Raw genomic sequence first — 25,530 nt, forward strand, 5'->3', positions numbered from 1 at the left:
TTATCAGTGTTTTTCACGTTTAATCATATTATTTAGCTTGAATCTGAATTGGGTCTGTAACATTTCTGCAGCTTAAGACTTTTGTGAAAAGTTCAATAAATGTAAATGTGAGAATTAGTTACTGAAATTTGAAAAACAAAATCTGTTTTACAAGTTTATTGGATTTCATATTCTAAAATGAGGTTTAGAAAGTTTTGCCTCTATAACAATTTTATCCTTCACACAATCACACAAGTAGATTTTCTATGGATACTGAAGGCTGCACAGATCTGATTGCACCCATGAAAACCAATCAATTTCTCAGCTACAACAACCTGAAATCACTAAAAATAAATACTTTATATTTATAATATTACAAATCCCTAAGTCCTTGAGTACATGGGCACTCACTGAATGTAACAGTCTACGCCCAAGTGGTTCCATCAGTGACTTTTTCTTCAGAAATAAAATGTAATTTTGCTGCAGTTCTCTGCAACATAGGCACCAAAGGTGTCTGCTATGTGAGGCAACTTTGAGAGGTTGATTGCCAAAATTTACCCTTCGACCATTACACCAGTGATTCGACTGTATACGTACAGTAAAAGTGAACATGACCTTCCAATTATGTACATTCCTGAAAAAGTCCTGTTCATTTTCCTAGTAACAAACACAGCAATTTATTTTGAACAAAAATGTGACTAAAACTAATCATAGACCTGGTAACAACAGATTCTTCGGGATCTTTCTTGAAGACTGTATTACTCGAGTATTACTCCAGCTGAGCACACACAGCCAGTGGAGGTGGATGCAAGCCTTGAGAGTGTAATAATGTAAACTATGTCTAAAGGCTGAATCTACTGTTTATACTTCACCAGTTTAACATACATCAATTTGTGTTTGATATTAGCTAGAAAATTTAAAATTGTTACAAAGGAGTCTCTCCTCAATAAGGACATGGCCAAGAAGTAAAACTGCTGTGTTCTGTTACAGATGATTAAAGGATGTATCCACCGATAAGACAGAGACTGGAACTATTACAGGTAAAGTCAACTTCCTAGATATTGTAATACACAATCTTACAAAGTCAAGCAATGTCACAAAAATGGCACAAATTTAAAGTGGTTCTGCTGAACATTTGGCAATGGGCAGCCTGTGCTTATGCTCCCATCTGAGGACTGAATATGCTCAAATTTGATCTCCCATGATCCAAAGTCTTGAAGTCCCTGCTGAACTGTCATTGCAAGATGCTTTACGCCAATCTGCTCCACATCCTCCATTCCTGAAGATCAGAAACTGGTCTGTGTTGGCGTGGGCTACCCATTATGTCTACAACTGGGTCTTGTACACTGATAGCCAGGGTCCCGCCTGCTCTTAGTGTTATTTTGTTATTTTCAAGGTTAGTCCCAGATGCTGGAACTTGCCTTAGATCAGTGTTTCTCAATTCCAGTCCTCGGGACACACTGCCCTGCATGTTTTCGATGTTTCCCTCCTCCACCACACCTGATTCAAATGAATGGCTCCTTATCAGGCCACTGCAGAGCTTGATGACAAGCTGATCATTTGAATCAGGTGTGGTGGAGGAGGGAAAATCAGGGGAAGGTTGTTGCTGCTGCTTTTTCTGAGCTTCCTGCTTTATTTGGACTGTTGAACTTTGTCAATGTTTTTTGTTTAGTTCGGGTTTGTTTTTTTACTCCTTTTTTTTCAGGATATTTAATATAAATATAGAAGCTTTTAAACTCTGGTTTCTGAGTCTAAACACGTTAAATATGCCAAACTGAGTCTGTATTATGTATGTATGTATGTATGTATGTATTATAAAAACTGAACTATGAATGACCTAACCTAACACAAATTTTGCTTTATTAACTTTTTTTTATACAGGGTCTTCACATTTCCCTTATTCAGTAATGAACATCTTGTCCCTTTGTTTCTGCTGGTTTTATGCAGTCTTACTGAAGCCACTGTATAATTGGATACACTATCACGGGATCCAAAATGAAGCCCGTTCTTTAAAGCCTTCACCCCTTCCTCATCCCTAAGCTTTGAAAATGTTTCTTGGTACAACATTCCCAACCTGCACTTTACTTCTTGCAAATGCCTCAGGGCTTCCCTTTTTTCTCTAAGCAGCTGTGAACGCTGGTGCCTCAAAGCAAACACATCCTCCTCTAATCTCAGCAGCACATATTGTTTTCTCTTTCTGCAGTTCTGGGCAGCTATCTTATTCTTACCACGCCGTCTTATGTCCCTGACTAGAGTATGCTGCTCCTCAGTGAGTCGGTAATTGCTCAGTAGCTCGTTAAATTTCCTCGCAGGCAGATTAATAATAAGCTCATTGGAGAAGGGGATCCTAAGGGATTGTGCTCGCTGCTCATACCGGCTCCATATTTTGGTCAGAGAGATGTAACTGGAAGAGGGACAGTGATAAGTCTTGGTGTTGTCAAATCTAAGAGCAGATTTAGACTGATTGGGGTGCATCTTGCTCAGAGACTGGGGAGAGGTGGAAGGCAAGGGCTGGTTGTATGTGTGATCATGGCCAATATGTTCCAGCCAGGAAAAGTCATGTAATAGTTTGTGAACCCCAGAGTTCAAAGGAAAGAGTTTTTTAACATCCCCGGTATACCCTTCAACTACTCCCATCTCTTCCTGCAGTTCTTCCTGTTTTATCACCTCCACTTCTATATCCCAACCAACTAAGTTTTCCTCAGCATCTCTATCCTCATCGTCAGAGAAGGGACTTCTCACAGCTGACACACAAGATGAAGAGGAGGTCGATGAAGAGGAGCCCTGCAAAACAGATGAAGAAGCAGGGCTGTAGCTAAAGTCCAAAGAGAGACCAGAGTCCGAGTCTGTGTCATCCCCATCTCCTAGAGGAAACAAGAAAAGATCAGGATAAGCTTTACAGTTTTATCTAAAGCGCTTGAATTTTGATTAGTGTGTATCGAAAGAGAGGTACTTAATTACACATTTAGTCAAAAATAGTTTCTATAGAGGAAAAAAATTCCTTCTTTGTTAAATTACCCTCTTTCCTACCTGGTTGGTCCTGAGCTTCTATTAAGTTGTAATTTCTGCCAGTTTTCTGTTGGGCTACTTCATGAACAGGATAGCCTTCCTCTTGTATCCTGGCAACCATCCCAGGACTGAATCCTTCCACTAGTGCTAGGTCAGGCAAACCAGTGCCATCCAAGACTGTAGAATCCTCTAAGAGGCCAGTAAGTGGGCTGGAGAGACCATAGACATCCTCTTCATTCATCAGAAATGCACAGTAAGTAGGTTCCAGAAGGTTTTGGGTCATATCATTCACATCCAAAGTTGGGGTTAAACTTGAAGCTGACAGGTCATATGAATGTTTAACACCAACACTCTCAGGTTCCATTCTATGCACAACATCTTGTGTTAGCAAAGTCATTTTGAAAGTAGTCGAGTGATCGTCTGCATTTTCTGCAACATCTTCGGCAAGAAAATCTGTGTAGTTTGTAGGAGCATGCAGGGAATCCATATTAGAGTTTTTCAAAGTGGCCCCTGTGTACAATGCTGCACTGTGGTCATCCAACTCTGTACTGGGAGTCAGGGGAAGCAGAGCTGGCTCTAATTGGACACAAAGAGAGAGCATTTTTAAAAAATATTCAGAATGTTAGAATGCAACTAAGTTTGTGATGTATGTAAGTAAACACGCAGCTGGACAGAAGGTCAATATTTTAACCATCATTCCGAATCATACTTTTTTTCATCTATGCGGATTAAAAAATATTTTGAATCTAAGTAAGACACAAAGTCAAAATTACTTCCTTCTGGAACTTTTAACCGTATCGTATAAGTTGCTTTGAAGGCTTTGCAATTTTCACGAGAATGATTCAGATGTTATCATGTGACTTCAATGCTGTATGGGATTTAAGAAAGGAGAAAGGTCATAACAAACCTTTTCCATGACAACTAGACAATGTCATCCACTGCAGAAGGCCACAAGGTGTGGTTTAAAACATGAGAATGAAAAGTAACTACAATTATGTTGTCAATATTAGAGCATAGAATGGAAGTCTTACAGCTGTCAGGTTCTGAATTGAATTACCGTGTTGCACAGTCTCTATGAGAGGGTTCCACTGATCAGCCTGTGGTATGACATTTTCAAGGCTATTAGAGTGTTGAGATGGAGCTTCAGACCTAACATCTTGAAAAGTACCATATGGTCTTGAATCCACAATGTGATGAAATGATGTCATCATTTCCACACTTGTGCACTGAAGAGGAAGAATGAAAAATGAAACTCAAAAAATGCTTTATTTCCGTTGTTCAATTATATTCTAGTTTGACAAGTACATTTCCATCTGCTCTCATTCTCTCACTCACCTCAGTCTCCAGAATGGCCAGCAGATCCTGCCAGTGGAGTTCCAGGTCCAGGGCTATAGAAGACTCATCAGGGACAATGAAGGAGGACTGTAGAGGGACAGCCTCTGACGTCTGATACTCAGAGTCCAGACCTCTAACTTCAACACCACTTAACTGAAAGACAAGAAAGCAGAAGACATAGTAAGTACAGTGAAATACTGTTCTAGGTCAATATCAGAATACAAAAGACAAAACGAAGGAGAGGCTACAGCAGCGTCTGCTGTTTGTCTGTGAAGGGAAAGTTTTTCTCCATTAATCTCAAACAATTATGTAGGGAACCATAAATTAGAGGCAAGAAAGAAAATTCTTAGCTGTGCTAAGGGATGTTAGTCTGTCTGTTGGCCAGGCTGAAATCAATGTGTTGGACCAGACTTTTGTCTGTTGTGAAGATATTTCCAGACCTGGATGACTTTGATACTTTCTGTAGAAACATCTGCAGGTTATTTTTTTTATTTTCAGAGAGCTACCTCTGTTGGAAAACTATTAGATACCTTGAATTTGTTATTCTAAAATGGTGCTATGGACATTTGTGCTTTTCTTTCCATCTCCTTGAGATTTTATACTGAGCTGATATTTTCACAATTTATACTGATAAACTGTGAATTTTGAGATTTTTGTCTGCACTGAATTGGACACTGTGCTGTTTGAGATAATTCTCCTCGTATGTTTGACACTTTTCAACATCTGTTATGATAAGCTGCCACATAGATATACGAGTCATTTACAAATGGGAGCAGCTAACAGCTAACTGAGCTGTCTAAATGTTAACTAAAGCCCGAAAAAAGAACGATTTTAAACAGGAAGCATGTACCGAACTCTAACACTACTCTGCCTGGCTTTAAGATGATACGAGCCAACAGAGACATCAGGAGAAGCAGCAAAAGCAAAGATGGAGGTCTTGCAGTGCTTGTTCACAACATATGGTGCCATCTTGCACATGTCACACTGTAAGAGAGGATCTGTGCTTTGAACATTGAACTAGATATGGGTTTACAGAGAGAGTTCACCTATGTGATTCTTTTAGCCATGTATATATTACATGTCTGTGACATCATCAGCACAGTTGTTCCAGGTTACAAACACAACATCCTAAGGTAAACAATGTGATTTCTGGACGTCTCAATCATGTCTCCCTCTTTGTTAGAATTCCTACTTTCTAACAGTTTGTCAACTACTTCCATCCATCCATTTTCTATACCGTCATTCCGTTATTCGGGTAGCGGGTGGGCTGGAGCCTATCCCAGCAGTCATCGGGCGAAAGGCGGGGTACACCCTGGAGAGGTCGCCAGTCCATCACAGGTCAACTACTTCACCAGAGAAAATGAATTTTCTAAGCAAATGTAAAAGATGTGTGCCACTCTTCTGCCCTGCCTTCATTAGGAAAATCTAATCACCTCCAACTATACATCCATTGTTCAGTGGCTTTGAAAGTGGGTCTCAGAAAACTGAAGATGATTTTCAGGATGCTTTAAGACCACAGTCTTGAATGCACTCCTGAGCCACATGGAGATGATTTCAATACCATGACTGAGTGCATGAAATATGACATTAACTTTTGTGTGGAGAGTATTATTCCCACAAGAACAGTCAGGTACTCCCCCAGTAACAATCCCTGGATCACCAATGACCTGAAAAAGCTGCTGAACATGAAAAGAAAGCCTTCAGGGAGGAAGGCAGGGAGTCATTGAGGACTGTTCAAAAACAAAGAAAAGAAGGAAACAGAGAACAAAGAGGTGTACAGAAAACAGCTCGAACACAAGCTCCAGTTGAACAACTTGAGAGATCTGTGGTCAGGGATGATAAAAATCACAGGCAATTTAAGATGAAAGAGGATCAGACTGATAGAAGCTTTCTGAGCCTGAGCTTTTTTTTATGAAATAGTCAAATTGTTCTTTCTGTTCTTCTGTGAATAACATATTCATTTTGTGAGATTTGCAAATCACTGCATTCTGTATTTATATTTTGCACAGTGTCCCAGCTATTTTGGAATCTGGGTTGTAATATGATAGATGGATGATGTGCTACAAGTCTTGTTTACATGTGTACATGCATGCCTTTGTGTGGGTATAGATGCAGTAAACAGGAGGGATTGCAAAACACCTGGATTTAAATGTGTGTCAGTATGCAATGGGCCAGTGATCAAGTTTCAAAACAAGACAACATAACATAGTCATAAGGCTGGGAACAAACCAATTATTTCATGTGTGACTGTATGTGTTTTTACACTTACTATTCAATATTCAACAAATTATTCAAAAACTCTGCAGTAATCCCAAAGTTGCAAGGACAGCAGATCAACATGTCCTTAGGTCTCTATGTTCTATATATCAATTAGTAATGTCCTCTGTGTGTGTGTTTGTGTGTGTGTTTGTGTGTTTGTTTGTGTGTGTGTTTGTTTGTGTGTGTGGGTGTGTGTGTGTGGGTGTGTGTCAGTGTGGCTGGTATGCAGAAAGGGATATAAGCTGTAATATGACTCTGAGCTTCAGCTGCAGCTCCTCATGACAGTTGCAGTATGATCAGAGTTCTTGTCATTTCCTGGTCTTGTGGTCGGTTTGTGTGACACAGAGTGTGTCAATTTCTTCAAGATTTTTTTCCTAAAAATTGTGTTTTCATTCTGATAAGCAAAAAAAGAAAAGAAACCCTACCACAATGTTTTGAAAGAAAGAAAGAAAGAAAGAAAGAAAGAAAGAAAGATTTTTATTTATTTTGAAACAACCTTTATTCCAAAATCCTTCTATTTACAGTATTTCTTTTTCACAAACTCAAAACCAAAGCTAAAAAAATCTAAACAAAAACACTAAAAAATAAAAACCAAACAAAAAAATATATTTTAAAAGTTCAGGAGCAGAGAGTGTCCTCTAACAGAGCACAGGATATCGTTCACTCCCCATATATTTACAAATTCCTGTTTTTCCAGTCATTTTATAAAAACTGAAATCTATTTTGAGCCGAGCTGCCATGGCCACTACGCCTTCTGACCCCTGACCTCTGTTCTTTCTGCTCTTCCAAATGGCCAACTTTGCTGTCCCTGAAACAAAATTGATCAGTTGGTGTACAGACTTCTGTTTGGCACAATACCGTAGGCCAAAAATAAAGAGACTAAAAGAAAACACCTGACCAAACCACCTCTGAAGGTGTCTGAACAGAGCCTCTAATCTGGGACACTGGACAAAAAGATGGCCAACTGTCTCGGACTGGGAGCAGAAAGGACAGGTGTCCCCCGTGTTTGGATCAAGGTGCACCAGATACCTGTTCATAACTATGGCCCCCTGTACAATCCTCCACTGGAGGTCTCCTGTCCGTTTGTTGCCAGGAGGTTTGTACAGGGACCTCCAACAGCCCTTCGGGGACGCTCTCACGCTAAAAACATCAGTCCACCTCGACACCTTCACCCCTGCCAGCGAGCGTAAGTTTACAACCTTAACGCAAAGGAAATAAATGTCTTTCTTCCCCAGAGTCTCAAAGTCGGTGGACTCGGAGGTTCCTAGACTCAGCAGGTAAGAGGGAAAAACGTACTCATACTCATCATCCCATTGGTCAGATAGAGTCCGGTTTTCAGCAAACGCCCTGAGGCCTGCTGGCAGGGAAACACAGATCTCTTCCACCTGAGCAGCACTCTGGTGGACGTGATGCACAGCCGGTCTGCCAGGTGAGGGACAGATGTTTTCAATAGATGACCAAGTTTCACCAGTCCAGCCTCTCTCAGTCGAACTCTCAGGCTGGCAGAAAACAGGACCTGAGAGTTGATGATGGTGTTTCCAAAGAGTGGCTCTTCAAAGAGCCACTGGGACCACTCTTCCTTTTAGAGGTTCAAATCTGCCAGGCCTGGAGCCCCGACCGGTAGAAAGATGTCAGTCCAGTTAAATCCACAGCCTGAGGCTGTATCAGGAACAAGTGTCTATCATAGCCTAGACATCCAGCTTTCCTCAGCAGGAGACAGGCACTGTCCGTCCATGGCAGACCAACGGTGTAGAGCAGCCTCTGGGTGGTTTGCAGTCTAAGTGTTGCAACACGAGACATGATGTCCACAAAAACATCAAACTACTAAATGTGGTTTGCTGAATATTAGATCTCTCCCTTCGAAGTCTCTGTTAGTGAATGATTTGATTTGTGATCATCATATTGATATATTTTGTTTTACAGAAACCTGGCTGCAGCAGGAGGATCATGTTAGCATTAATGAATCAACTCCCTCTGACTATTTAAATGTTCACGTTCCTCGAACCACAGGCAGAGGAGGAGGAGTGGCAGCTATCTTCAGATCAGGGTTACTAATCAGTCCTAGACCCAAGATTAGTTTTAGCTCTTTTGAATCTCTGATTCTCAGTTTTTCCCACCCAAAGTGGAAATCACAAAAACCTCTTGTGTTTGTTGTTGTGTATCGTCCACCTGGCCCTTATTCTGAGTTTCTCTCTGAATTCTCAGAGTTTTTATCCCAGTTAGTGCTGAGTACAGATAAAGTCATTGTAGTGGGTGACTTTAATATTCATGTAGATGTTGAAAATGACAGCCTAAATATTAACTTTAATTCTATATTAGACTCTATTGGATTTTCTCAAAGTGTTCACAGACCTACTCACTGCCTTAATCATACCCTTGACCTTGTGCTGACTTATGGCATTGAGAGTGAACAGTTAACAGTGTTCCCTCATAACCCTGTCTTGTCTGACCATTTTTTGATAACTTTTGAATTTACATTACTAGACTAAACGGTTTCTGAGAAGAATTCTACATATAGAAGGTGTCTGTCAGAGAATGCTGTAACCAGATTTAAAGAGTTGATTTCATCATCCTTTTCTTCACTGCCATGTGCTGATATGAGGACGGCTACCTAAATTTTACTCCAGTAGAACTTGACTCTCTTGTTGACAGCACTATAGTTTCAATGCGTACAACACTGGACAATGTTGCCCCTCTGAAAAGGAAGGTAATCATTCAGAAGAGGTTGGCTCCTTGGTATAATTCACAGCTGCATGTGTTAAAGCAGACTGCAAGAAAGCTGGAGAGACAGTGGAGTTCCTCTAATTTAGAAGAGTCTCAATTAGTCTGGAAAGATAGTTTAATAACGTATAAGAAAGCACTTCGTAAAGCTAGAACTGCTTATTATTCATTATTGATAGAAGAGAATAAGAATAATCCCAGGTTTCTTTTCAGCACTGTTGCCAGGCTGACAAAGAGTCCGAGCTCTGTTGAGCCATGTATTCCTTTAACTCTCAGCAGTGATGATTTCATGAGATTCTTCATCAATAAAATTGTTTCTATCAGAGAGAAGATTAATGGAATCCTTCCCATTATTATCACTGATGTATCATCAAGTAGAGCAGCTTTAGAAGTATCTTTCGAACCTGAATTGTATTTAGACAGCTTCTGTCCAGTTGATCTTTCTGAGCTAACAACAGCCATAGTCTCTTCTAAACCATCAACTTGTATGTTAGACCCAATCCCAACCAGACTGTTCAAGGAGGTTTTCCCCTTAATTGACACTTCCATATTGGATTTGATCAATCGGTCTTTGTTGATAGGATATGTACCTCAGACTTTTAAGGTTGCTGTAATTAAACCTTTACTTAAAAAAACAACTCTTGATTCAGAAGTGTTGGCTAATTATCGACCTATATCCAATCTCCCTTTTTTGTCTAAAGTTCTTGAAAAAATAGTTGCAGTTCAACTTTGTGATCATTTACATAGAAATAATCTGTTTGAAGAGTTTCAGTCAGGATTCAGAGTGCATCATAGCACAGAAACAGCACTGGTGAAAGTTACCAATGATCTCCTGTTAGCTTCTGATAGCGGACTTGTTTCTGTGCTTGTCCTGTTGGATCTCAGTGCTGCATTTGATACGATCGATCACAGCATTCTGTTACAGAGACTTGAACATGTTATTGGGATTAAAGGAACTGCATTAGGCTGGTTTAAGTCATATTTATCTGATAGATTCCAGTTTATTCTTGTAAATGAAGAATCTTCCTCACACGTTGGAGTAAGTCATGGAGTTCCTCTGGGTTCTGTGCTTGGACCGATTCTTTTTACTTTATACATGCTTCCATTAGGTAACATTATCAGACAGCATGGCATACATTTCCATTGTTATGCTGATGATACTCAGCTGTACTTATCTATGAAACCAGATTAAACCAATAGGTTGGTCAGACTACAAGCCTGTCTTAAAGACATAAAGACCTGGATGATTCAGAACTGTCTGCTTTTAAATTCAGACAAAACTGAAGTTGTTCTCTTTGGACCTGAGCGCTTCAGGGAGAAATTGTCTAGTTATATAGTTACTCTAGATGGTATTTCCTTGGCTTCTAGTTCTACAGTGAGGAACCTTGGAGTTATTTTTGACCAGAATTTATCATTTGACGCACATATAAAACAGGTTTCTAGGACTGCCTTCTTTCACCTTCGTAATATTGCTAAAATCAGGAACATCCTGTCTCAGGGTGATGCAGAGAAACTAGTTCATGCATTTGTTACTTCAAGATTGGACTACTGTAATTCCTTATTATTGGGCTGTCCCACATATTCTCTGAAAAGCCTCCAGCTGATCCAAAATGCTGCAGCCAGAGTTCTGATGAGAACTAACAGGAGAGATCATGTTTCTCCAGTTTTAGCTTCTCTTCATTGGCTCCCTGTTAAATTCAGAATAGAATTTAAGATTCTTCTTCTCACATATAAAGTTCTTAATGACCGAGCTCCATCATATCTTAAAGATCTAATTGTAAGGTATTTTCCTAACAGAGCACTTCGCTCCCAAACTGCAGGTTTACTTGTTGTTCCCAGAGTTTCTAAAAGTAGAATGGGAGGTAGAGCCTTCAGTTATCAGGCCCCTCTCTTGTGGAATAAGCTGCCAGTAAATGTCCGGGAAGCAGACACCCTTTCCACTTTTAAGATTAGGCTTAAAACTTTCCTTTTTGATAAAGCTTATAGTTAGGGATGGCTCAGGTAATCCTGAAACATCCCATAGTTAAGCTGCTATAGGCTTAGACTGCTGGGGGACCTCATCTGTCACACCTTTCCTCACTTTGCTCTCTTTTTCCCCCTGTTTAATTTCACAATTGATTTTATGTACATGTGACATTATTGTGGTTATTAACGTATGTTTCCCTGTTCCAACAGATATCCTTTGAATGGCGTTATGGTGTTTTTTCCCCCCTCTTTTCCCTCTTTTCTGTCGGATGGCCACCCTTCCTGAGTCTGGTTCTGCCAGAGGTTTCTTCCTGTTAAAAGGGAGTCGTTCCTTTCCACAGTCGCCACAGGCACGCTCAGGACAGGAGATTGGACTGAAGACAAGTTTCGGTGCAATCTGTTGGTTTCCTTAGCTAGGATATTATTTTTTTTAATTGGCTCTATATGAATTAATTGGATTATGATTACAATGAATTGAATTCCAATTGGCTTGAATTGGACTATATTACTTAAGTGCCTTGAGATGACAATTGTTGTAATCTGGCGCTATATAAATAAAATTGAATTGAATTGAATTGAAGTGAAGTGAAGTGAAGTGAAGTGAAGTGAAGTGAAGTGAAGTCCTTGTACCCCTTCCTGCACGGGAAGATACAGGACAGCAGCCAGTCCCTAGAAAGACGCCTAAAACCCTGAGTCCCTGTCTTCCCCAGCCCAGGTCCCCTGGTACCTTTGGTGTCTGTCTCTGTCCAGTGTCCGACAAGTAAAACCTCACTCTTGTCCCAGTTGACTTTAGCAGAAGAAGCTTTCTGATATATTTTGAGGCTTTCTGTCAGGTTGTCTATGTCCGTCTGGTCCCTAATAAACACATTTATATCATCAGCATAAGCTGATAACACCAGTGGAGGTCGCTGAGGTAAACCAGATAACAAGATACCTTGCATTTTGGACCTTAGTCTACAAAGGAAGGGTTCGATGGCTATAGAGTAGAGCTGTCCAGAGATAGGACAACCCTGTCTAATCCCCCTCCTTAACTTTACTGGACAGCTCAATCCTCCACCCACCTTCACCAAACAGCAAGCATCTGTGTACAACAAACCCAGCAGTGACAAACCCCCACCAAAACCAAAAGCTCTTAAAGTGATAAAAAGAAAACCACGATCCACCCTGTCGAACGCTTTTTCTGGGTCCAGTGAGAAAACCCCAATATCAAAACTGTACAATTTACACATGTCAAACAAATCCCTCATTAAAAACAGGTTGTCCATAATGGACCTGTCCGGGACACAGTAAGACACAGGTCCCTGTGGATGATCCTATCCAGCACTTTTTGAGCCTGTTGGCAAACACCTTAGATAGTAGTTTGTAGTCTGTGCACAATAGAGCTACAGGCCTCCAGTTTTTTAAAAGCACCAGATCCCCTTTTTTTGGGATGAGGGAAAGAACGGCGCTCCTGCAGGAGGTCGGCAGCAAACCTGTCCCTGAACACTCCTGCAGCACCTCCCACAGGTCAGCACCCAATACCCTCCAAAAGTGTTCGTAAAAATCTGCAGGTAAGCCGTCCAGCCCCGGGGTCCAACCAGATGTTAACTGTCCCACTGCAGTGGTCAGCTCCTCCAGCGAAATGTGGGCATTCATGGAGATCCTGTCCTCAGGACTCAGCTCAGGAAGTCCCCGTAACAGCTCATTCTGGCACCCTCTGTGGAAGTCCTCCGCGCTGAAAAGGGCGCTGTAAAAGTCCACTGCATGCCTCCTCATTTCAGCCTGGTTTGTGGTTGTTTTTCCATCAGGCAGATGGAGACAAACCATCTGCTTTTTCCGAGAGATGGATTTCTCCAAGTTATAAAAGAAGGAGGTGGGAGCATCCATGTCCCGGACGGTGGTGAAACGTGCCCTGACCAAAGCCCCTTTTACCCTCTCCTGTAAAAACGTGCTGAGTTCTTGTCTTTTCTGGTGCAGTGTGTGTGTGTCTGTACTGCGGTGTGTGTGCAGTCTGTCCTCCATGTCCCTGATGTCCTGCTCTAAGTGCTGTATGGTCCTTCTGACCTGTGTTGTGGAGTGACTGGTGTATTGCTGACAGAAAACCCTAATATGTACCTTACCTACCTCCCACCACTGACTCAAAGACTCAAATTCACCCCTCCTCCTGCTCCAAATTTCCCAGAAAGCCTCAAACTTTTTACAAAAATCGGTGTCGTGCAGCAGCTTAGTGTTAAAGTGCCAGTGCGAGCTGTGTTTGGGTGTTTGTGTGAAGTGAAAATCTAAAGTGACTAAATGGTGATCAGCAAAACCTACAGGATAAATGTGACTGTTTAATAATCTACTACTATAGGACTGTGAGATGTAGACCCTGTCTAACCTGGCTGCACTCAACCCCCCATCCACCACCTTCACCCATGTGTATTGTCTGTCTTTTGGATGTTTGACCCTCCACGCATCCACTACCCCCACCTCCGCTCTCAGCTGCCTCAAGGCTGCAGCAGACCACAAGTGGGGCTTCTTCCCGGTCCTGTCCAGGGTGAAATCTGTCATGCAGTTCCAGTCTCCTCCCATAACTAGGCAGTCATCTTGACTGCACTGCTTCACAAAGGCAGAGACCCTCTGAAACAAGTCCAGTCTTTCTGAGCCCAGATTTGGGGCATAGATGTTGAGGAGGCAGAAACTGAAGCCTTGGATTTGGGCTTTGACAGCCACAGCTCTGCCTGCCTGATCTCAGAGGTGGAGGTGATGGTAATGTCCAAGCCCGGAGAGACCAGAGTGGCCACACCTGCAGACAGGTTAGTGCCATGCGACAAGGTGTGATGGCCTCTCCACCACAGACCCCAGTCCACCTCATTGCTCATGTCACTGTGTGTCTCTTGCAGGAAAATAATGTCCAGCTTTTTGTCCGAGATCATCTGTGACACTAGTTCTCTTTTATTTTGGTCTCTCCCACCATTTATATTTAGAGCTCATATTTTTATTTTATCCATAGGAAATAAATAAATAAAGACAGGAAGTGACAACAGAGGGAGCAGTAGAGAATAGATCACATTCATCATCATCATCATCATTATCATTCATTTATGCACTCTTAACTCTTTGGGCCCTTTTCCTTTCTTTGTTCTTATTGTTTTTCTTAAAGCAGTCACGTATTTCCTTAATCTATAACATTTTTTTTTCATTCAAGATGTCGAGACCGACCATCTTCTGTAAAGTTTTGACAGAATTTACAAAATTTACAGACACACAGCCCGATTCAGAATCACACTCCATCTCATCTTCCTCCTCACCCACAGTCACACCTGCCTCCCCCCTCCTCACCTCTGCACTGGCGGCCTGACTTTGGTCAGACTCTGGTACCTGTCCACCACCACTGTGTTCCCCACTGACCTCCTCTGCTACTGTCTGGGCCTCCTCTGCTCCTCCTGGTGTTCTCTCTGAAGCAGCCGAGCTGTCCTCAGCTGCTGTCTCAGCTGCTGTCTCAGCTGGCTGCTCCTCAGTCTGTCTCTTGGAGGTTTCTCCTCCATTAGACTCTGTCAGAGGGGTGGGGTTGCTCTGCTGTTTAGCGCCTCATCTCCGGACACCGCGGTGGTGTAGGAGCTTCCCTCAGCGGGCCTGTGAGGACAGGCGACCTGCTTGTGCCCCACATCCCCGCATTCGAAACATTTCAAGTTCCCCGTGCTAGCATACACCATGTACAGTCCATCACCATGTCACTTTAAATGACACGTCCAGCGTTTGAGATGGACAGGTAAGGAACATGAACAACTGTCTGCGGAACAACTGGACGTGTCTAAGTTTGTCGCTCTTACGGCCTAAACCCACCGTCTTGAACCCGCTCACCATTTTTCCGAAGCGCTGCAGCTCCTGCTCAAGCGCCTCATTGGGAATGAACGGGGGAACACCGGAGATGGTGACAATATGATATATTGTCCTTTCACACACATACATTCTCCTTTCACATACATATATTCTCCTTTTACATACATATATTTTCACTCTCGCGCACACATATATTCTCCTTTCATACACATACCTTCTCCTTTCACACAGATATATTCTCCTTTCACACACATACATTCTGTATTCACATACATATATTCTCCTTTTACATACATATATTTCTACTCTCGCGCACACATATATTCTCATACATCTTTACTCTCACGCAAACAGATATTCTCCTTTCACACACATGCTTTCTCCTTTCATGTACATATATGTTCACTCTCGCACACATATATTCTCCTTTCACACACATACATTGTCGTCAACTTGGAAGCTGTATGTTTTGCCCTTTCTTATGTTGCTTTACTCTTTATGTTTCATGTTAGACTGGCATCAGGCTGTCCACGGCTAACCTGGCTAATTTAGCAGCGCTGGACCGATGACATTTAAAAATGTTACTGAGGGACAGCTAAAGGAGGATGAGGTGGTGTGTAAAATGTCCATATGAGTTTTAAGTTACATGTACATGATATGAGTGGTAGAGCTATATAAGTTACATGATTTTGTGCTAGAGCTAATGTAAGTTACTATGCATAGCATGGCGGACAGCTAAACCGTTAGCCCATGGATGTAACTGGCACAACACACTAAACCAGCCTCCTGTAAGTTAGTCAAAAGATTTTATATTTTATCAGTCTGTTAGTTTTAACAAACAGTGACAATATCTGAGGCGCGTTTTATGAGGAATGCAGGACTTGAAACCATCATTAGTATGACGTTTGACTAAATGTCTGACGTCATTCTGCATAATAATTAGCCATGTGCTTCTGTTTGTTTGAACAATGGACAGAAAAAGAAAGATACATTTGCCTCATGTTGTGTGGGCCTGCATCATTAATCGAATTTTCATCGTCATCGCAATATTGAACAGTGTGATCGCACATCATACGTTTTGTTGATATCGTGCAGGCCTCGAATATTCCTTCATTTGTGTTTGTATCAGTTACCTGTTTATTCACTTAAAAGAATGCAGTCTAATTCAGTGTTGGAATTCTCTCTCTCTAATGTGATTTTCAGGCTAAGTGTTAGTCAGTCCTGTCTCCATGGCAGTCCAGTGGGGTGATGTGGAGAAGTTGAGCCATCACTACTGAGGCCTTCCACAGTGCAGTCCTGTGGTTCTACATAAAAGCACAGTAGGTGTAACTACTGAGAAAATTCAAAGAAACAGAGAACACGACCATGTTCAAATAGAACAGGAAAAGTGTTGTGAGTGCTTACGATAATCCACATTAAGATAATAATTCACATGCCTACACCAAAATAGATATCCTAAGAAATCTTTCCAAATGCCACAGAATAAACTAACAAAGTATTGAAATGTAATTAATGATGGTCAGATGACCTAGAAATTAAATGCACGGTATGCCATAACAAGATAGATCCAAGAATTACACAATTGCAGTGGTTATGTGTATTGTTGGGACTGATCAATCATGACTGTATAATAAGGGTAACAGTTATTCTGCCATATTTTACAGATCATCAGAGCGACCTGATGATACTGTATTTAAGGTTTGCCTGAACCCAGCCAGGCGCTCTTTGCAGTATGAGAAACCATCAGTAGAGGAAGTTATTGTTGTTGCTTCAGTCAAACAAAAGCCTGAAAGACAACAGCCGGCAGCATCGGGGAGCCTCAGTATCCACAGAACATGCATCAGGATGATCTGTGTAACCTGAGAGCTCCATTACCAACTGACACAACGTCAGTAGACAAGAAACTCAATGCAGGACATGATATGGACAGTTTACATACAATTAAAGAGTTTCTTACTTTGATCTATACCTAATTTATCCTCAATGGTGTTGAATAAAGTGATTTGTTTTGTTTGTAATGAAAGTTTTTTTTTTAATTCAATACAAGGGTACTGTGGCATTAGAGAAAAGAAAATATGGAAATCCTTTAATAAATAGTGACTGTAAACATCACACGTCAAAGTGTTGACTGATTACAATGTGTTGCATTCAATATTCTGTATGGTATTTGGAAAGGGTATCAAACAATCTGCACCTTTGAAACACATTTTAAAGCATAAATCAGGGTTGATATCCTTGAATCTTAACATGGTGTTTTCAGGGTATGAAAAGTGCTTAAAACCGCTTGAAATAGTAACTGCATTACTTTCATGAAAATAGTTTCATAGTGGCTCAGGCAAGTTCTACAGGATGCCAGGTCTACTTATAGGCTGGTTACACTTTTTTTTAATGGATTTTCCTTTAAATTGTCACCCCTTTGTAAAATGCAGTCACATTGTTAAAAATCACGAGACTCCACCTTGTCTGGACCACACCACGCCTCCTGAGGTTACAATAACCCACCCTTAAACCTCAGGCCTCTCTCTTTTCCCTCCACAAGGAACCCACCCGATGTATCCTCTTACCTAGCAACATTTAATTGTGGATGCCTTAATTATAAGTGAGTTAAGTTTAAATGTCCTGATTGATTGTTCTTATTTGTTTGGTATTGGAATTTATTTATTGTTTTATTTTATTTTGTACAGGAAATCATCCACCACCTTTTGTTCACCTATAAAGTTCTACCAGCTACCAAATAAACTACTGAACTGATCTCTGGAAACATTGACTCTAGAAACATTGACCCCTTGTCCTTTCAGAATATTCAAATGGGTGTAAATCCTCAAAGAGTTTTTGATGAATAATCTCATTATTATTAAGCTGAGCAAGAGGTTTGAAAGTGACTTCCTCTTTAAAAAGGGACTTCCTGTGTCCCTGAGAAAGGAGAATATATATGTGTGAAAGGAGAATTGCATGTATAGAAATAGAAATAGAAAAATACTTTATTCATCCCCCAGTGAGGGAAATTCAAATTACTGGTGTAGCAAAACATATATATATGTACAATGATTGCATACTAGACAACAACAACAATAATGATAATAATAAAAATCAGTGCCAAAATAAATAAATTTGAGAAGAACATGTCAGCAGTCAGTATTAAAAAGCCTTATGGCTGTGGTGACATAGGACCTCCTGAACCTCTCAGTCCTGCAGCTGCTCCTCTGACCTGCCAGGATGCTGTGGAGAGGATGTTTATTATTATCCAAAACAGAATAGAATTTCCTCCTGATCCGTTCCACCACAGCACTGAGAGTCTAGTCTTCCGCCTACAACAGAACTGGCCTTTTTTACCAGTTTGTCCAGGCGCATACAGTTTTTGTCTGTAGTGCAACTCCCCCAGCAGACAACAGCATAGAACAGTGCTTTCTCAATGATAGTGTGATAAAATTTGCATATCATATTACTACAGACATTGAAGGACCTGAGCTGTCTCAGGAAGAAGAGACGGCTCTGCCCCCTCCTGTACACTGCTTCTATGTTGGCAGACCATTCCAGTTTATTATCCAGCACCAACTTGTACTCTGGACATATTACCATCTGACCAACTGTTTTTACCTCAGTAGAAAGTGATCTCCTACAAATAGTTAATAGCTCACTGGCATCAGGTATTTTTCCCAAGTCACTAAAGAAAGTTACCATTAAGCCACTCCTAAAGAAGATAACTCTAGACGCCTCTGTGATGAACAACTATAGACCTGTCTCTAACCTCTCTTTTATGAAGAATATTTTATGAAGAATCGAAGATTATTGAGAAAGTTGTATTTAACCAGCTCAACAACTTTCTGAATGAAAGTGGAAGTCTCAATAACTTTCAATCAGGCTTCCAACGTCATCACAGCACTGAAACAGCTCTGGTCAAAGCGTTAAATGACATTAGGCTGAATACTGATTCTGGTTATGTTTCAGTCCTGGTTCTGTTGGATCTCAGTGCTGCGTTTGATACTGTAGATCACAGAATCCTGTTGCACAGGCTGGAAAACTGGGTTGGACTTTCTGGAGCTGTCCTTTACTGGTTCAGGTCCTATTTAGAAGGCCGGAGTTATTTTGTTACAATTGGCAGCTATGAATCTGAGCAAGTGGCCATGACTTGTGGAGTCCCCCAGGGGTCAATTCTTGGACCTCTTCTGTTTAACTTGTATATGCTCCCTTTGGGTCAGATATTACAGAACTTTAACATCAATTATCACAGTTATGCAGACGATACACAACTTTATGTGTCTCTGTCACCAGACGACTGCAGCGCAGCAGACGTACTGTGTCAGTGTCTGGAGGAAATAAACACCTGGATGAGAGAGAATTTTCTACAATTAAATGAAGACAAAACTGAGATCATTCTGTTTGGTAGCAAAGAGAATTCATATAGAGCCATTTCAAAAAATAATATCCTAGCTAAGGAAACCAAAAGATTGATTGACTTTCAGCAGCCACATCAAAGCTGTCACCAAGGCAGCTTTTTACCAACCAGAATTAAAGGTTTTCTCTCCCAAAAAGACCAGGAGAAACTCATCCATGCATTCACCTCCAGTAGACTCGATTACTGTAATGGTCTTTTAACCGGACTTCCCAAAAAGAGCATCAAACATCTGCAGCTCATCCAGAACGCTGCTGCTGGAGTTTTAACCAGGACTAAGAGATCTGAACACATCACACCAGTTTTAAAATCTTTACACTGGCTTCCAGTCAGTCACGTAATAGATTTTAAAAGCCTACTGATGGTTTACAAATCCCAGAATGGTTTAGGCCCAAAATACATCTGTGATATGTTCAGAGAATATAAACCCAGCAGAGCTCTTAGATCCAAGGACCCAGGTCAGCTGGTCCAGTCCAGAGTCCAGACTAAACATGGAGAAGCAGCATTTAGCTGTTATGCTGCAAACATAACATAACATAAAAGTGGAACAAACTGCCAGAGGAGATTAAACTGTCACCAAATGTAGACATTTTTAAATCCAGGTTAAAAACATTTCTTTTCTCATGTGTCTATGCATGAAATCTGCACTGTATTTTTTAACTTATCTAGACTGTTGCTTGTTTTTATTCATTTTTATTATTCTGTTTCTTTCTATTTATATTATTTTACATATTTCTAATTCTTCTTCTGCTTCCTGCTGCAATGCTTTTATTTTATTTAAAGCACTTTGAATTGTTTTGTACATGAAATGTGCTATTCAAATAAATCTGACTTTGACTTTGACTTTGACCACCCCCAGGTATTTGCCGGTCTGAACAGTCTCTATCTCCCCTCCATATATATATATATATATATATATATGCATATATATGCACTAGAATGCAAAAATAAGCATGTGAAAGGAGAATATATGTGTGTGAAAGGAGAATGTATGTATGTGTGTGAGTGAATACATATGTACTCATATGAAGGCGAAGATGACAGGCTGATCTACTCCAATTTCCCCACTTCAGCCAGTAGCTGAAACAAACAAGCTTAGTGGCAAATGCATCTGTTAGACATCCTTCCACTTCATTTCACCATCCTAAAGCCTGAACCGGTTGCTACAGCTGTCAAGATGCTATCTACACATCCTGTCAAAGCACTCGTGATGTATGACAACCATATGAGGAGACTCTCATTTTCTCATGATGACAACCAACTTGTAACTGCTACAAATAAAGCTTTGTTATCTGGAGATAATGAGCTTATTCCAATGGGATCTTTAGATAACAGAATATTCTAGAGCATGTCCAGCCTCTGTAAAGTAGAATCTAAAATAATAATGTGTTCGTGTCGGTTTGTAATGAGTGTGCAAAAAGCATGTAGGGTTTCTGTCCCACTGTGTTGGATGTTTGTGTTCTTCAAACACTGACAGCTGAAATCAGAGGCGAAGGGACGCAGTTTAGGCAGAGCAATATGAAATATATACATGGCACACCAAGAGAATCAGTCACTTTCTACTCTGTATCACTGAGACACTGCAATCAACTGGGTCACCACAGCACTACCTCCATCTGACATCAAAGTATCTGCATGCTCACAAATGGAGGACAGTAGTTCTCTAAACCAAATACTACTGACACACACAGAAACACAAATTAAAACACGAATGACCTTTTAAATCATTACGTCGGAGATCCACTGTATCTTTGATTGTATCTTTGAAGTGCCTTGAGATTTGTTTTGATTTGGCGTTATATGAAAATTAAACTGAATTGAATTGAACTAACTGTATTTGACTTAGCTATGACTGAGAAGAGGAAGTTTTGTTGCAATTAGGCATTCAAAATCTCAGAAGTTCAACGATCAACATTATGTTAAGTATCCCGTTTACTATGTGCAATGATGTTGCAGCACATCTCTCATGAATGCATATACTGTGTGTGAATGTCAGGATCAACTTGTATTCTTAAAAAAAAATCCTTTTTACCTCTGTTTTTGGTGAGAGTATCATTAGTATTAAGATACGTTTTTAAAGAATAAAAACGAATAACCAAATTCAACGAGCAGGGGTCTGTGCAGAATAGATGAGTACTTCTCAGTCAAAGTGTTTTTCAATCGGTAGGCATTTTTCAGTTGCAAATGTGATTGGCCAATTATACCTGAAGCTTGCATGTGCTGCTAATGGGATTTTTGCTAGTCTGAGATGTCTTCAGTGACTTCATGCATGTTGGCGAGGAGGAAGAGAAGCAGCAGAGACTTTCTGCCATTTATTTCTCTCTGAGTCATCATTATACATGTAAATAAAGCTTAACTCATAGCACAGATGCACAGTCTTTAGCTTAAATGAATGATGCTTTGTCAAATGAGGCAGTGTTTAAAAAAAAACTAATCTGGATCTTGTCAGAATAGAAGCCTCACAGTTATTTTATAGCAACAGCAAGTGAACACGTAGTCTTCATTGTCAGTTTCAGACTAATTTCACTGTGTGACAACAGAAAAATGGGAATGAAAGCATCTCTATTGTGATTTCAGTTGTATCAGGAGGCAGTAAATATGGACATGGGGAGTGGAAGAGACTTTAGATCCATTCCATTGAAAACAGTGGCCAACATTGTGTTGTGCTGCAGCTAGCCTACTTGAGAAAAAACTTCTTCTTCACATTGTCGTTGTTCTGTAAGAAGCAGTTCCTATGCAGTTAAAATTATCTAAACTTTATATTTATTTGGGACTGATTATATACCAGCTAGCCCACTGATAAATGCTCATCTTTGTTCTGCAGAACGAATGTCATGTCATGTCTTAACATGACACGACGGTAAAAACAAGAAGATGAATCAAATCACTTAAGCTGTAGCTTGAACGTCCACAACAATGTGCTGAAATAACATTTAAATTTTTTATTTTAAACAGACAGTTTAAACATTTGGATTACTGGTTCCCATTCTTAATTATTCAAAATAAATTCAAGAAATCAGCTAACTGCTAAGATCCAGGTTAATGTTGTGTGACCACAGTGACTGAGCTAAATCATTTTACTCCAAAACTACTGAAGCTGTAAATGGGTGTTCATTAAAAATGTATATTTTCTTCAGTTAGTTGTTTCCATAGTGTATTGCAACTGAACTGATTGTATTGCTTTATTTTCCTGATGATCACCTGTAGTGAGGAAATGTTTTCCAGTGAATAATCTATCTCTAATCTATCTATAACAGATTATATTAAGGGGCAGGTAATAAAAGCATACTTTCCTGATCATTCCAATAGTTTTAAATGGCTACTTTGGTGGAGTCTCATAGTTGAATGAATTTCATGAATAAAATAAAAAAACACTTCCATTCAGTTGTTGAAACCATTGTCACTGAGATTTCTAAAGGCAACTACTTTTTATTGTGTACTATATATCACTGGCAGCAACTGGCCAATGACAACAGGTCTAAAAACCCAGACATCCCTTTCCCTGGTGACACTCCCCACCTACCCCTGGGGGACATACAATCATTCCCTGGCCAGAAGAGATATATAATCCCCCCAGCAAGCCCTGGGTCTGCCCCAGGGGCTCCTCATAAAAAGTCTGGAACACCTCCAAAGGGAGGCGACCAGGAGGTGTTACTCTCTACACCAGTAACAGCTTTACACCAAACTACCTCCAAATGTACAGGCTCCTAACCCTATCTCTAATTCTGAGTACAAACACGCTTTGAAAATGTGCTGCACTCAAACATTTAAGATTTAAGTTTCTTTCATGAGAAATATAGGCATGTTGTTTTACTCAAGCAAAGTTTCTTTCATGAGTCCAACACAAGAAAATGAGAAAACACAGACACATGCTACAAAAAAACAGCTACATGCTCTCAAATGCAGTGTACGAGTAAATCTGTTATACCTCTTTATCCTCCTCTTCCTCCAGGTTGCTCAGTACAGCTGGGAGTACCACAGGTGGGACAGTTTGATCTCTCTGTACCTCAGTAGATGCACTCTCCAGTAAGATGGGTTGGTCTGGATATTCCACAGGAAAAGGACCCAGCTCCTGCTGGACCAGCCATGTCTCCAGCTCCACATGAGGTGCCGGTGGAAAAAGAGCAAGACATTTTTTGTACATGGGACCACTTTATAACTTCACACTGATTAAGAAGCTGAAAAGTAGCTTATGGTAAAAGGCAGATGGGAAAAAAATCACTGTGTAGGTCATTAGCTTTCTCATTCAAGGTAGATGGGAACCTGCAACCTTAATTTGTATGCTAATTCTAAAACTAGACTTCACAGCTTATTAGTTTTTCTTAACATAAAAACTGGAAAATGGGGGAAAACAACACACTGGGTCCAAAATAGTTTGACCCCCCCAGCAAGTGTAAAGTTGACTACTTAAAATATTGTTTCTTGCATTTTTAGTCTTGAACTTTTTCTTGAAGTTTTCTGTAAAATCAAAACAAGCTGTTAGGAATTAATCTATTAACTTTAGAGGCATTATCAGGCATTTGTTCTAGTACAGCTACATCTAAGCTAACTGCTGTCCGTAGCTTCATAATCAACAAAACTTTTCATCTAATACTGTGGAAGGAAGTGACATTTTCACAAAATGCTAAACCCTTTAACCCTGAGAAAGAAATATCCCTTATTGCCGTAATGCCATCCAATTACAGACTGTTAGACTATGGACATTCCTACCTGTAGCCTGTCCAGAGGTCGGACCCAGCATAACAGCCTTCGTATGATGATGAACCACTCCAGGTCCAAACTTTTGGGATGGAGGCTGTGGCCCTCCATCAAGCGGCTGCAAAGGTTATGGAACTGTGCCTGGATCAGCCCTGACATTGGACATTGAATCCTCTTATGCCAGGAGTGTCTCAGAAAAGATTCCAGCTCCACATCTACCCTCACTCCACAGAGGCTCAGAAAGATGGCCAGCTGGATAAGGCCCTCTGATAAGTATTTCTTTTGGTACATCATGTCAGACAACAGAGGTTTGAGAGGCCAGCCCATAAATATTCAACACCACAACTCCTCTATTGTGTGGTTCATGTGCCAGACATAAAGCCCTTAGAACATCTGTTTGGCACCACTCTGTGAGGTGGCTCCATGTGAAAGAAGAGATGCTATCAAAACACAACCACAGAAGTTATCATTTATTATTATTATTATTATTATTATTATTATTATTATTATTATTATTATTATTATTATTATTATTATTATTATTATTATTATTATTATTATTATTATTATTATTATCATCATTTCTTAGATATATTTACTGGTAAGCAACATACTAACAGATGCATCCAGTTGAAGAGCATTATCTTCAGTGAAATCCCATAAACATTTCTGCCAGATAATCAATAGATCAGCCTTCTTCAAAGCAGAGGAGATCATTGACAGGCCAAATATTGCACAGAAAATATCAGAACTACTGTGAAAATGCTCATTCTTTCTCTTCTATATTAAAGCAGACTACAAGAAAATGGGAAAGGAAATGGTGTTCCACTAATTTAGAAGAGTCTCAATTGGATAGTTTGATAACGTATAAGAAAGCCCTTCGTAAAGCTAGAACTACTTATTATTCATCATTGATAGAAGAGAATAAGAATAATCCCAGGTTTCTTGTCAGCGCTGTAGCCAGGCTGACAAAGAGTCCGAGCTCTGTTGAGCCATGTATTCCTTTAACTCTCAGCAGTGATGATTTCATGAGATTCTTCATCAATAAAATTGTTTCTATCAGAGAGAAGATTAATGGAATCCTTCCCACTATTATCATCAAGTAGAGCAGCTTTAGAAGTATCTTTAGAACCTGATTTGTATTTAGACGGCTTCTGCCCAGTTGATCTTTCTGAGCTAACAACAGCAATAGTCTCTTCTAAACCATCAACTTGTACTTTAGACCCAATCCCAACCAGACTGTTCAAGGAGGTTTTCCCCTTAATTGACACTTCCATATTGGATTTGATCAATCGGTCTTTGTTGACAGGATATGTACATCAGACTTTTACTTTTACTTTTTCTTTACTTAAAAAACCTACTCTTGATTC

At 40.3% G+C, this 25,530-nt stretch overlaps 1 protein-coding gene across 1 annotated transcript; it reads right to left on the minus strand.

The window, feature by feature from the left end:
• Window positions 1-553: 553 nt before the first annotated feature.
• Window positions 554-24,638, minus strand: LOC140272860 (uncharacterized). Its single transcript, XM_072368356.1, has 5 exons — window positions 23,391-24,638; window positions 4,324-4,476; window positions 4,046-4,214; window positions 3,010-3,564; window positions 554-2,843 (listed from the first exon to the last, which is right to left on the minus strand). The coding sequence occupies exons 1-5, from the start codon at window positions 23,604-23,606 to the stop codon at window positions 1,822-1,824; spliced, it is 2,115 nt and encodes a 704-aa protein (XP_072224457.1). The 5' UTR covers window positions 23,607-24,638; the 3' UTR covers window positions 554-1,821.
• Between the last annotated feature and the right edge of the window lie 892 nt (window positions 24,639-25,530).

This window comes from Leuresthes tenuis, unplaced genomic scaffold, assembly GCF_036924035.1.
Source record: "Leuresthes tenuis unplaced genomic scaffold, fLeuTen1.0.hap1 SCAF_17, whole genome shotgun sequence".
Classification (NCBI taxonomy): domain Eukaryota; kingdom Metazoa; phylum Chordata; class Actinopteri; order Atheriniformes; family Atherinopsidae; genus Leuresthes; species Leuresthes tenuis.